Source organism: Chaetura pelagica, unplaced genomic scaffold, assembly GCF_000747805.2.
Source record: "Chaetura pelagica isolate M959 unplaced genomic scaffold, ChaPel_1.0 scaffold221, whole genome shotgun sequence".
Taxonomy (NCBI): Eukaryota; Metazoa; Chordata; class Aves; order Apodiformes; family Apodidae; genus Chaetura; species Chaetura pelagica.
Genome location: NW_009952533.1, coordinates 9,802,080 through 9,815,604, shown reverse-complemented (window position 1 = coordinate 9,815,604; position 13,525 = coordinate 9,802,080). Strand labels below are relative to the sequence as shown.

At 40.2% G+C, this 13,525-nt stretch overlaps 1 protein-coding gene across 2 annotated transcripts in view; it reads left to right on the top strand.

The window, feature by feature from the left end:
- The window catches only part of NR3C2 (nuclear receptor subfamily 3, group C, member 2), a 210,303-nt gene extending 200,033 nt beyond the window's left edge, over positions 1-10,270 (top strand). Inside the window, exon 8 of one of the 2 annotated variants that reach the window (XM_010008944.1) lies at positions 6,521-10,270. In XM_010008944.1, coding sequence (XP_010007246.1) covers positions 6,521-6,676 — 156 coding nt within the window. In that variant the 3' untranslated portion in view covers positions 6,677-10,270. The remainder of the gene's footprint in view (positions 1-6,520) is intronic. The other variant, XM_010008945.1, reaches the window with a different exon arrangement.
- Positions 10,271-13,525: the final 3,255 nt, after the last annotated feature.

The window sequence follows — 13,525 nt, the reverse complement described above, 5'->3', positions numbered from 1 at the left end:
CTTTCCCTAGGCTGAGAATGCCAGGATTACACTCACTAAAAACGCTGAAGGAACAGATCCTCAAGGGGCAGGTTGCAAGGCACGCTGTGGCAGATGCAAGTGTGCCTCTGCAGGTGCTTCATCCCATCAATACAAGGCCACAGATGAGCCCCTCAGCTGTTGCCAGCACCTCTTTGGGTGCGCTTACTCCTGCTACTCATCTGCCAAAGTTGTCTCCCACAGCTGGTGAGCTGTTTGGAGCCTTGTTCTTGTCCCAGTGTCACAGTTCTCTGAGTAGGTATTTTCTGTTTACGCAGAGGCTACATCCAGTCCCCACTCCTCATAGTGCCCCTACAGAAGCAGCAGCAATGCAAGAGTGAGTGTGGGTTTGTGTTGCAGCAGCTAATAGGTGTCTGTCCAGGGATAAATTGATTCCCAGCTCCCTAATGTAGACATGTCCTACTCTGAGGGTGGTCTTGCTCAGTTTGTGATGGTGGGATCTCTTCTTCACTTTAAAAGGTGTTTGTTGGAAGCGGGCAGAACCCCACTATTGTTGACAGAAGAGCAAGGGAGAGTTGAGGCTGAGGATGCTTCACGGGTGTGTGATACCATGGGTTCGCATGCATCCTCCCAGCATACAAAATTAGTTCAAGTCAGGATCCTGTCATGTCCAGGTGTCAGGTGCTGTGGTTTTGGTGTGCACATATTTATGAAGAAAACCCAGAGAAATGAGGGCATTTCATCAGTCAGATAAATGCACCTGTCCAGGCAGAACTAGGTTCCACATTTGCTCCAGTTAGGTACTGTTGGTGACTAATCCATAGGCATTTTATCCACCTTTTATTCCTTGCTTGCATGACATAAATACTCTGCGTAGGTGTAATCAGAGGCTTTATCCCTTTGTCTTACCTTGTTTTCCCCAAGTTTGCGGGAGGTTTCACTCTCTGGGTTAAAGTTTAAGATTTCATAAGGAGCTAGTTCTGGATCCTCTGCATGAAGGAGAAAAGCAGGAGGTGTGATAGTCCCAAACCCACCCAAGGGCTCTTTGCTGCCTCAGGGAAAGGCGGCTCGCTGGCCTCGGCTCCTGCTTCTTACCTTGGCAAGGCAGCAGGCTCCTGACTCCTGCAGTTTGACACGTGCAGCTCTTGAGAGCAAGAGGGAAAATAGCACTGCTCAGCTGATGGGCAGCAGCTTGTCCTTGCAAAGAGCCTGGCTCTCTGCAGGTGGTCACCAGAGCTGCACAGTTGCATCATGTACAGCTGCAAAGATTCCTCCTCCCAAGATACACCCACTCCTTGCCCTGTAGGAAGCAGGCAGAAGAGACCCATTCCTGAAAGGGACGGAGAAAGTTTTTGGCAATAAAGTTTTTGTCATTTTTATATAAGAACACTGAGGTTTCTGACAGTAATAGCTGCAGCTAATAATAGAAAGAAATTACTCAGCATTGTGTTGTTACCCTACTGCTGTCTGAATTGCTGTATCAGTAGGCTTAATCGCAAAGATGCTGCTGATAGAGAAGTGACCGTGGGCTTTCATACCCCACGTGGAGATTGTGAGAGATTTTGAAGGCAGAAAAATAACTGAGCACAGAAATGTGCACCCGTGCAAATGAGGCACTTCTTACCATTTCTGGAAATACAAGGGTATGGTGAGATTGCCTAACTAAAATAAATTCCTTTTGCTTTAAAAATTCTGCAAGTGCTTGCAGGTCACTAGAACTGTATTAACTTCAGGGACTTCATTAAAGGTTTCATTTTTTTAATTATGAAGAACAGTGTGGGTGAAAAAGTCTATTTTATGGAGACCCCACCCTAGTAACAGAAAATTGTTTGATTAATACTCCTGTTTCTCAGAGGTGCTTAATATGCATGCAAATGTGAGGATTGATTAAGTAAAAAATGTCAGAATTACTAAGACTGCTGTACCCTTGAAAATGTTTAAAAGAAGCAAACTCTGTCGGGTAGTGATGAGAGAAAGCTTCACAATTGATGACTGAAGTGGTGAAGGGTTATAGCTAAGAGAAGAGCTGTCATGTCTTACAGCAGTCTGGGCGACATGGATGGGGTAATTCTGACCTGTGTGTCTGCACCCTGCAGCCTAGCTCATATTACTTTATTTAGAGGCATTTGCCCCCCTGGAGAGGCTGCAGTCTCCATTTTGGGAGATCCCCAGGACCCAGCTGGGCACAGCCCAGCACTGCCTGCTGGGAGCAGACGGTTCCCGAGTTCCTGTCCCCCCACACTGGCCAGATCCCCCTGCGTGCGAGGAGGGGCTAGAAATCCTGTCAGGGATACTGAGTGACATTTTATTGCCAGCTCCAAAGAGAGTTAACAACTTCCTACAAGTGGCAAGAACGACATCCTGGTTGAATCCCAAAGAAATGGGAATTAATTTAATCGTGGCCTTAGCTGCACTCATCTGCACTCTGCTAAGCTGTAACTCTTCAGAAGCCTGCTTCAGTAGCTGAAATAATTGGAGACTGTAGAGGTAACTATGTTTCTCATTGCGCAGTGCGTGAAAACGGTGAGCTTTCATTCACACTGCTTAATTAGAGTTGCCTTTCACGCTGCTCTACTGGAGGAGGTGTCAGCATTTCCAATATAAACTAGCAGAAGCAGAGGGTAAAAGCGGTCAGGTAAAATGTAGTCAGGAATTCTTAGAGCACAGGTATTTTGCAAGCCTTAGAAGAACAATCAGAGTATATTTGATCTAGAAAATTCGTAAGTGAAATGTAGAGGTGCTAGATAGCTTGCCTTGCCTCACTTGTAACCTGTGGTGTATCAGTCACTGTCACTGCAGTGACAGAGCTTGTGTGTTACAAAAGAAAGCAAACTTTTTAATTTCCGTACCAAAGTGGGAATGTCTTTTCTGAAGCAGAAGACTAGCTAAATTATTTAACTGTTATAAATCAAAACTATATCAGATGGATGTTGCTTGGGATGCAGAGGCAGATACTCAAATTTCAAAATGAGCATTGCCTGTGGAACCTGAATTTTTCATCCCTTCATGCCAAAAGCTGCTGGGCTGGCAGGAGGGGGATGGTGCCTTTGAAAATGTATGAGAACATGCCTGCAGAACAGAGCAGTGCTGTAACTCCGTTCTCGGTCTTGCAGCCTCCTCTAGCTGACCTTATTGCATTGTTTACATCTTAGTACCTCTGAGCTGGCCTTTCATTCTCCCACATTCATTCTATTTAGTTTTAAAGCAGTGCTAGAAATACTTCCCCAATCCTAAAAGCCACACAAGCTTTTCAGGCTGCAGTTACAAAGATCCTGACCACAGCCCTGTATTCCTTGTGACACTCGCACTGTGCTTCCTAAGGAAATATGCTTTCTTAAACTGCTTATTATTGTCAAGTAGTTTAAAGTTGATAACTTTGCTTAAGAAAGAAAGAGAGAATGAGAAGTTTTAGCAGACTAAATAGGTATAGAATATATATTATTCTTAAGGCTCCAAACCCAAGTATTATTTGATCAGAGGTTCTTGGTGTTTTCTTTTAAATTGTTGTAAACTTAACCTTTCTCCTCTGTGGTGACTCGTAATGTGCAATGTTACAATGGTATCCACGATCACATCCTGTTTTTCCCCTACTGGATTTCTAACACATTTATTGTATAGACTACGTTATGCTCTCTTTGTGAAAGTTATTATTTTTAATTTCCCCTTTTGTCCACATACTCACCAGACACATATATGGATTTGACACTACTAAAAGCTTGCTGAAGAGGCAGAATTAATAATTTTCACATAGGCTTCTCTGTGAGACCTATCTCGCTGCATTCAGAGGCATCTCACAAGTGTGATGAGGGAGGAATTTGCCTGACTTACACTGAAGATGAGCCATCAGCACAGCATAGGGGGGGTTGGCAGTGTGTCAGAGATGACCTTCCAACCCCCTCACATTCAGTGATGTGAAACTACTAGTGTTTAAGCTTAGGAAAAGCAGGACATTCATCAGGTCACTGTCAAGGTTGCATTGGGGTGCAAGGCTGTTTGCTTAGGTGCTGGTAATCAGTGACACAGGCAGGGTCAAGAGATAGTGGCAATTTCTATATTTTTCAACTTAGAAATCTGCTGTTTAGGTAGTAGGCTTAGATTAATTTAGTAGATCTAAATCTAGGTCTACTAAAAAAAGAGACAGTTTCCTTTACTTAGCTTGGTTTTGTTTTATGTTTGGAGTATTTTTGGCACACAGTATATGCAGAAACAACCTGCTTCTAAATGGGTAAAGTAAACCTTTGGCACGTCAGTATTTTTTTCCCCTTGAAAACCAAATGATGTCTATATTACTTAGCATGCATATTTAGTTTAATTAATTGGCGTTGCCTCAGGACAGTGGCAGATCATTGGGACTGAACAGCAAATAGACTTGTGGAGTAGCAGAAAGTCGAGTGTTCAAGTCATTTCAGCAGTTCTCTGTGTTGTTCATAAACTGCTTATATGTTTGGAAGAACAGCTGTGAAAGTTCTGAAAATAAGTCCTAGGATATGGTGCTCCAGGATGGTAGGCTGTTGGTGCATGTATTTTTTAAAAATTATTTTCTTTTTTGCCTTCCAGAAGTCCAATTTTTATTTAATCTGACAGAGGCTTTGTGGCAACTCTACCTGTTAAAAATTGAAACAACAGATTTGTGTTTGATAAACTACACAAGCAAAAGTGGTTTAAATCCTTTGCAAGGATAGATTAAGCTGTGTGTAACTTCTGAATTTATAAACAGCAGAGGCTCTAGTTTTATTTCGGCCATCCAATGCATTAATTTGATGAACTGCAATAGAAATTACTATGCTAATTGAAACCTAGATGGACCTTCTTTCATGAGTGCCTCAGAAGCCATCTTGCCTTTGGACTGGTGTTGGTTTCTTTTCTTAAAGATTGCACAGGATCCAACATACTCTTGCTACTAAAGGTCATGAACAAATATTCCTTGATTGTATCAAAGTGTACTAGGTACAACCAATGCTGCAAAAGCCTGCATGGCTGTGGGTTGAGCCACAAGATTGTTTTGCCTTGTTTTTATCATGAAAAGAGAAGCAATTCCCAGAGCAGTAATGCTGGAAGGAGTTGTTTTTGTCTTTACAGTTCTTTTGCCTTAATGGCATGTTGCTTTATTGTAAAGATAAGCTGCAGTTTCCAATTCTGATTGGGAAAAATAGTACAAAACATGTTAAAATGTTCAAAAGCCAAAATTAATGTCAGTTCTTTAGTTTGATTACATTTCCTGTAATGTGTAGATGGAAAGGAAGCTCTGTAACTGACAAATGCCAAAACCACAACTTTGAGGCAAGGCAGAAGTCATCAGACTAAATGTATTGGTGCTTTGAAGATGAGTGGTGGGTTTTTTTGCATGAACCAAATAGCTCATGGTACCTGTAGGCCATGCAGTACAACTGTAACAGGGTTTCATCTGTGGAACACCTTTGCCACCCAGAGGAAGCCAGAGGAGTGCTACAGTGCTGCAGAAGGTGCATAGAACACAGGAAGTTCCACCTGAACATGAGGAAAAACTTCTTTACTGTGAGGGTGACGGAGCACTGGAACAGGTTGCCCAGAGAGGTTGTGGGGTCTTCTTCTCTGGAGACTTTGAAGACCCCTCTGGATGCATTTCTGTGTGACCTGCCCTAGGGTGGTCCTGCCTGGGCAGGGGGTTTGGACTCAAAGACCTCCAGAGGTCCTTTTCAACCCCAACCATTCTGTGGTTCTGTTCAGCTTTTTTCTGCAGGTAGAGGTGGTCCCATGCTAACAGGTAACACTGCAAGTACCAGGTTACAGTACAGAGCTTCCTTCTCTGAAGAGATAATTAGAAATGTTTACCTACAAAATTCTCAGTATTGTGCTTAATCAACTGAGAGAAAGCAAAAGAGTGTTGTTAGCCACCACTAGAAGAACAAAGGACTGAGGTTTGTGTTTGTTTGGGTTTTTTTTTTCAAAATTAAATACTTCCCTAAATATTGCTTCTATAGTTCAGTGAATAGTAAGCAGGAAAAAAAGCTTGGGGTATGTGTATTTAAAAAAAATGCATTCATATATAAATAGAAATGCTTTACCAGATGAATAATTTCATACAGACTGTGATGCTATAAAACCTGAAATGAGAGTGTGACAGAGAATTCATGTTGTTGAGCTAAAAACATCAGCTGCTCTGGCACTTGTAGGTTGTGGCCCCTGAAGAGTGCACTGAAGTTACCCAGATGAACATGTGTGCAGCTGAAATGGAGAGATACAACAGTTTATGGCTGATCTTTTCCCTCTGGCAGCTTTAGCTTCATAGCCATTGAGTACCTATAGTTTACCTGGCTGCCCCTTAGCAAAACGAGAAGTGCAGCAAAGGCTGAAAAATCAAAGCTGCAGCATCTTGGGTTTTCCTAGCTGATTTTTGAGAAGTTAATTAGCACTTTAGGATTCGTTTGCTTTTAACCACTGCAAATGGACTGCTGAGTCAGAGTAAGGGGCCATTTCTTGGAAATAATCCATTATCAGTAAACTGTTGTTTGCATGTGAAACTCTGTGTTTTTCCTAAAAAGTGTTTCTTTCTGTATTTCAGCTCGTTAGTGACTTATTGGAATTCTGTTTCTACACCTTCCGAGAGTCTCAGGCACTGAAAGTAGAGTTTCCAGCGATGCTGGTGGAAATCATCAGTGACCAGCTACCAAAGGTGGAATCTGGGAATGCCAAGCCCCTGTACTTTCACAGGAAGTGATAGAAAATGTCTTAAATGGAAGAACTTTGCCTTAAGTTTCCCTGTGTTATTCCACACCCATGAAGGACCCAAGAAATGATATTTTAAACATGCTATTTACACTTGTTCAGCAGTTTCTGAATAGTCTAAAATCATATGAAGGGTTTGGGAAATGGAAAGCAGTTGACTGGGATTTGGCAAAACCTAGATGTTTGGAAATTACCCATAACCCTCAAACACTTAGAAAATGTTCCTGTTTCTCTGGATGAAAAGCCATATCTAGTCAATAACTCTTTGATTTTGATATTTTAACAGATGGAGTTTTAAATATGCCATGTAGTTTCTGGTATTGTTTGCTTGTTTTAAAAGGGTTGGAGAACTAATGAGAACTTTTTAAAGCTTACCCTTGGTTTGCACATAAAACGTAAAGTCAATATGGGGCATTAATATTCTTTTCTTGTAAAAATAAACAAAAGCTATATATATACACACATGTATACACACACACAAACCCTAATGTGTAAAGTAATAACAGAACATTTGGTGTGGAATACTCTGTTATCCCCACCTGCGGCATTTGTTATCCCATGTTATCCCCTCATAGGTGATATACACTGTGTTAAGTGTCCATTTACTATTTAATTAAAAAGGATAAGATGTGAAAACAAATGCCCTGGTATCAATTTATAGTATCTATTGTGCTGGCTTTACAAATAATTTTTTGCAGTCTTTTGCTGTACTGTACATTGCTGTATGTATAAATTGTGAAGGACCTGAAATAAGGTGTAAGGAACTTTTGTAAATGAGACAAAAATCTTTAATGGTTAATAGGATGAATGGGAAAGTATTTTTGAAAGAACTCTATTTTGCTGGAGACTATTTAAGTACTATCTTTGTCTAAACAAACAAGGTAATTTTTTTGTAAAGTGAAATGTTCTGCATGCATAATGAACCGTTTACAGTGTATTTAAGAAAGGGAAAGCTGTGCCTTTTTTAGCATCATATCTAATTTACCATCCTACAGTACCTGTTGTAAATAACCACACTTAACCTTTTCAGTTGTATTTAAGCCTTTCTATTTTCCTCTATATTTTTCTCCCTTTTGTCTTGCTTGCAAGCGTATGTGATTTGAGCACATCTTAGAAATCCTGCTTCATATTTCTCTAGGAAACTACACCATGTTGTGTTTGCCACTTTTCAAAGGTTTCATTTAACAAGACAAATTTCAGTCTCTCCAAAGCTTTTGCTGCTTAATGATATAGTGAGTTCTTGCCCCCTGTTCCCTCTCTCTCTCAGGGGAACAGGGGCGAATAAGCTGTTGAATTATTTTTCTTTTTTTATTAAGGTTTCCCAGATTGTTTGTTTTTCCTTTGAATACTGGATACATAAAACATCTTAAAAGGTCAGATTATTATTTTAGATGGGGAGAGCGATTTCTGATTATGATGAAGGGAACATGCAGATCATTACAGTAAGTATATTGAACAGATTTGTACTGGTGAGAGGGGTGGTAAAGGTACTGAGAAGGGCAGATGAGCTGAGTGGAATTTTTAGTGATAAACCATATGTAAATTTTGTAAGCATTTTTGTAATAATCAGAAAACATCAGAGAAGACAAATGTTCACACTACAAGTTCAACTCAGTTGGTCTGATTTTGTCTCAAATGTTTTCTCTAGAATAAGACTGCAAAGAAAAACTTTTTGAGGTGATTTTCACGATTTCACAATTTATAAGCAGATAAATTTTGGAGTAGATTAGAGGACAGGTGAACTTTTCAGAGGCTCAACTGTTGCTACCATATGCTCATGTTTAAATAGAATAGTTTTTCAGAGTCCTAATCTATAGTGTTCTCTCTGGGTGCCACTGGTATTTTTGAGCTCTAGTTTGTCCCTTGGCCGGTCAGAATGTAGCATTTCTTTTAAATGGTGGTTGAATTAAGAATTCTACACCCTTTCTGAATCCAAATTTTGAGGTGCGCTTTGGTGCACTGAAGATGGTCAGTGCTACTTGTCTTTTTAAATGACACCTGCCTTATGCAATGGGTAATCTGTAAAGACTGTATTCAGAGAGGGGTTTTTTATATATATAAATATATACATACATACATATATTATTTGCATTTTGGAAGTCTAATTCATAGGCAGATCTTTAAATACTGACCTGCACAGCAATATGAAAGCCAAACTTCCAACGTGAGATACACAGCACGCAGACTGGTTGTTTACAGTAAAGATGCAGTCATACATCCATCTCTTCATTTACTTTTTTTTTTTTAAAGTCTAAACCAGAAAATTTCAAAGCCAGGTTCTGGGTGAATACAGTCTGCAGCAGCTTTTTATATTAACAAAGTTACTGCCTCCTTTTCTGTCTCAGAGTAACTTTGCTTGATTTAAATAGCAAAGCCATATTCTGCACTTCACTGTTAAATGCCTGTCCCAGTCCAAATTGTTGTCTGTTTGCTCCTATTTTTGTACCTTATTACTTTTAATCTTGGTTTGGTACAATTCATAATTCACAGAAACTTCATATAATTAAACACACTAAATTAGTTTTAAAAAGCAATTTATATCTTTATGCAAAAACGTATGTCTGTCTTTGCAAACAACTGTAAGCAGATTATAATAAATCCTTTACTTTAATCACCTGTTGTTTATGAAACCATTCATTGATTATTATTTTTTTGCTAGGGATCATTGCAGTAACAGATACAATTGGATATAGATGTTGTTAAGAGGCAGTATTCTCTTCTCAAGGCCACAAGCAGAATAGCCATCACTTTTTTTATCTCAACCCGTGTACAGCAAAAAAAACAACCAAACAACCCTAGTTCTTAGCTACTGGAAAGTTACATTCTTTTGAATTTGTTTAGAATGAAATAGGCATTTGTCTCCTGCAAAATACAAGACAGACAAAAACACCTTTCAGAAGTGGGCTTCTGTTCATTAAGCCAAATCATTTTGTTGTAAGAAGGAACAGGGATATACAGCAAGAGCATTGTATACACAGTTAAAAATGTAAAATAGTGTTCATGTACTGCAGTGGGTATTTCAGGAATACTACACGTCGTGCGACTCAACAGTTGCACAAAAGGAAATAGCAAAGACTAAAGTTTGCAATATCAAAATCTTATTAAAAGGATACTTTACAATCAATAATGCAAAAAGCTAATTCACAGGGTGGTGTTTTTCACTGACTTGTTTAAACATTTATGAAATTAAACAATTCTACAGTTAATGCACTTTTAATTGTTTATTAAAGATTTGACTTTTTCTTTTTTGAGAGCAATGTTTTCAGCTGGAGGTCAATGACTTGATAAGATAGACAGCAGTTCTGAGGCCAGGAAGCTCAGAGGAATGTTTTAAGAATTCTTGGAGTTTAAATAGATTCCTGGATGAAAAATAAAAGCAGCCAGCAGTATGGTGTAAACAGTAAAATCTATGCATAATGATGCATTTATAATTAGGGGTTTGCTTCTGTATGTTTAAAGCTTTTTAAATAAATAGAAAATATTGTTTGGTCTTTATGCTAATGTCTGCAAGTACCTATTTTTCTTTTTTTTTTTTTTTTAATACAAATTGTACAAATATACATTAATTAAACTGGTTTGATTGCAAGTATTTCTTGCATTTTAATCTCAGATAGGTGCTGGTGCAGGGATATCCTTAGAGAAGAGCCTCTGCTCATCTAGAAATCATGTTAAGTAACGTAAAGTAACTAACAATGTAATACACATGCATTTAGAACTTTGGTTTCATCAAGCTCTATTAATTTGGATGACACAGCACATATGATGGCTTCAGCCAGAGAGCAGCTTCTCAGGCTGTAGAACAAGGAATGCTCAACCTTGAGGAATTTGGTTCACTTGCCCTAGACAGCTGTGCTGGCCAAATGATGTGCTGAGCCTGTTACACACAGGAGCTACATCCCACTCAAAGGTACAAACAGCAGCCTTCAACAGCCAGACAAGTCTGGCTTCAGTCTCAGTCAGCCTAGAGCTTCTGTACTTATTGACTGAAGATAGAATGTCTCTCATGGAAAGAGGGATTAGCTATTTTATAAACACAAGGTTTCCCCAGTGACTAAATCAAACTGCCTTCTCACCATCAGGTCTTTTCCAGTTATAATTAGTAGATAGTAGGAAGGGGAAATCAAACTCTTGCTATCCTGGTTTGTTCTCTGCATAATCTTATCTCAAAAATTCACCATGAAGTTCTGCAGGAAGCTAAGCCTGTGCTGTAAGACCATTTGGGGTTTTTAGTAACAAGCTACACAAACTTCCTATTGCCAACAATCCTTGCACCTGCCTTCTGTTTGCTGAATTGTCAGAAGGGAAGAATAGCAGAGGATCAGCAGTGTTAAGAAAAATTTCCCTTATGTGTACAAGCAGATGTACCTGCCACATGCTGTTCTAGAAATAAGAAAACGCTATCACTACTTGAAAAAAATAATGAAACTTGTAACCTGGCCCAAGCTGGGACACTGCTTTCTTTAAGGTATCTACAGAGTCTGGGATTTTATGATGAGACGATAGCACTAAGAGAGAAAGGAGTGGAAAAATGCCCTTTCATTTCAGAGATTTTGCTAGGTAAAACATGCCATGCCATAAGGATTTTAAAAGAACATTTTAATTATAGCTATCAATAGGATGATATTTATTTGGTGCTTACCTGTGGTTACTGCAAGACCAGCTGAGGGCAACACCACTGTGGAACTCTGATGTAGAAAATGCTGTCCAAGGCATATCCAGCTTAAAGGAGGAACTCCAGCTGGGACTTGCAGTTAAATCATGTTTAGCATCAGTGCATTCACAGCCTACACAAGCCCTCTGTCAGCAATGGATGGACTTCGCTTTTTAAATTGCAAACCAGGTAAGAATTCAGAAATGGGTTGAGAGACAGAGAACAAGGAACAGAGCACTGAGAAAGGCAAATTTCTCCCCAAGTTCTCTTCTGTGATACAGTTAGGGGCTCAGCTAGCAAAAGTTGTAAGCAATGTAGCAGGAACACTTATTTTCATTGCAAGGCAGATAAATCAGCCAATGAGATTTTTTTTCTTTCAGTCTGGAAAGACTGGGCATCAGCAAGAAACCTGTGAAGATCAGCTGGGACAATGATTAACAACATTCAGCAGCCTAAAAACACAGGCATTTTTTTTCACCCAGCAGAGTGAAACTGCTGCCCAGCCAAGGCACAGAGCTGCACGCTGCCCAGTGACTAACACAGACTGTAAATTCCTACTGATCCCAGCTAGTTGGGAGTCTCGGCTTTTCCAGTAATTAGTCAGCAAACACGCTTTCATCATTAATCCCCAGACTGAGAGATTCAAATATCTGGCCCCACAACCAGGGCAAGGCAAATGTCATTTTGCATAAAAAGCACATGTTGCTTGGTTGCTTTTTTTCCTAATGCATCCTCTCTAGCATTGAGCCTGTGTCATGCCCTCACTACCAGGAGCCTCAGCTTTTGAGAACTGCCAACTATATGCCCTTGCACACAGTAACTAGGACAGAGCAAGGGAGGGAGGAACCCAAGTGAGGATTAAGCTGAACCTGGACCCACAGCTGAGATGTTGAGTGCAATTCCCCATGAGAGGATGGAGTCATCACCCCTGGAGAATGACCACTCCTGCTGCCAAGCCAAAAGAGAAGAGCCCTTTCTCCATATCCAGTTCCCTCTCCCCCTTCCAGCCTCAACAGTGCATTACTCTGCTCTTGCCAAAGCTACCAAACCATGGAAAAGACAGACAAGAGGCATGCCCTAAGGCCGACCTGCTGGAAAGAAAACAAGCTCAAACAATGGGAAAGGGGCCTAACTTTATAGTAGTTTTAGTTTTTAACATCCTTAAATCTCTACTTCCGAACAGTCAGTACAAGGGCATCATTTACAGCATCATTCAGCAGTGAGGATGAAGAAGTGAATGTGCCACAGCTGTACAAGTATGACTGGGCTGATGGTAGAACCCCATATGGTGGGTAGCAGTTACCACAACCGACTTCCTCAGAGGCAGAGTGGTTAGCCTGAAAACCAGGTCTGATTAGTATCGCCTCTGCCCAGTAGAAAAGTTTTCTTCTTGATTAGGTTCTGCATGGCTCCAAAAGTTCCAAGAGTCTCAAGATGTCTTACTTAAAAGCAAAGAGGCTCACAGGACTAGATGGAAGAGACACTAAGTCTCTGATTGTTTCTCTCTGTATCTGCCTTTCAAATTACCTCAGTTAAAAGGGAAAAAAAAGAAAAAAAACAACAACACACACACAAAAAAAACCACCAACAAAAAAAGAGAAAACAACAAAACAACCTAACCAAATCACAGAGCTAAAGCTGAGAAACGCTGGAATTTTGGAGGACAGCAGCCAGAACAAGATCAAACATGCACTGCACATTTGCAACAACAAATGGAAGCTACTCATAAAGCTTGTAAGCTTCAAGTTCTCTCAGCTTTGCTGCCAGAGGAGCCAGCATACCTCGCTGCCTTGCCTACTAGGCTACTATCATAGGTAGACATTTTCCCTCATTTCAACATTTTCACCAACAACAGGTAGCCACAAAAACCAAGTCTGGACACACAAACACCCTCCTGTCTACAGAATGACTCTTTAAGACCACAAACATTTTGACAGAGCTGTGGGTCCAGGAGACATGATTGCCAACCAGAATAGTGTTTTGCCATGTGAACAAAGGTGAGTGAGGAAACCTGCAATCTTGCTGCAGGTACTGGTGCAACTGTTGCCTTAATACTGAGCCAAGCAGCAAAGTGAAGAACTGGATTTCCTTCACAGAAGTCCAAAAGTTATCTTCAGTGCTTGGGTCATTTACTTAGCTACTATGCCAAAACAAGAACTGCCTAAAAGCCGTATGGCAGGGAGTCACTGC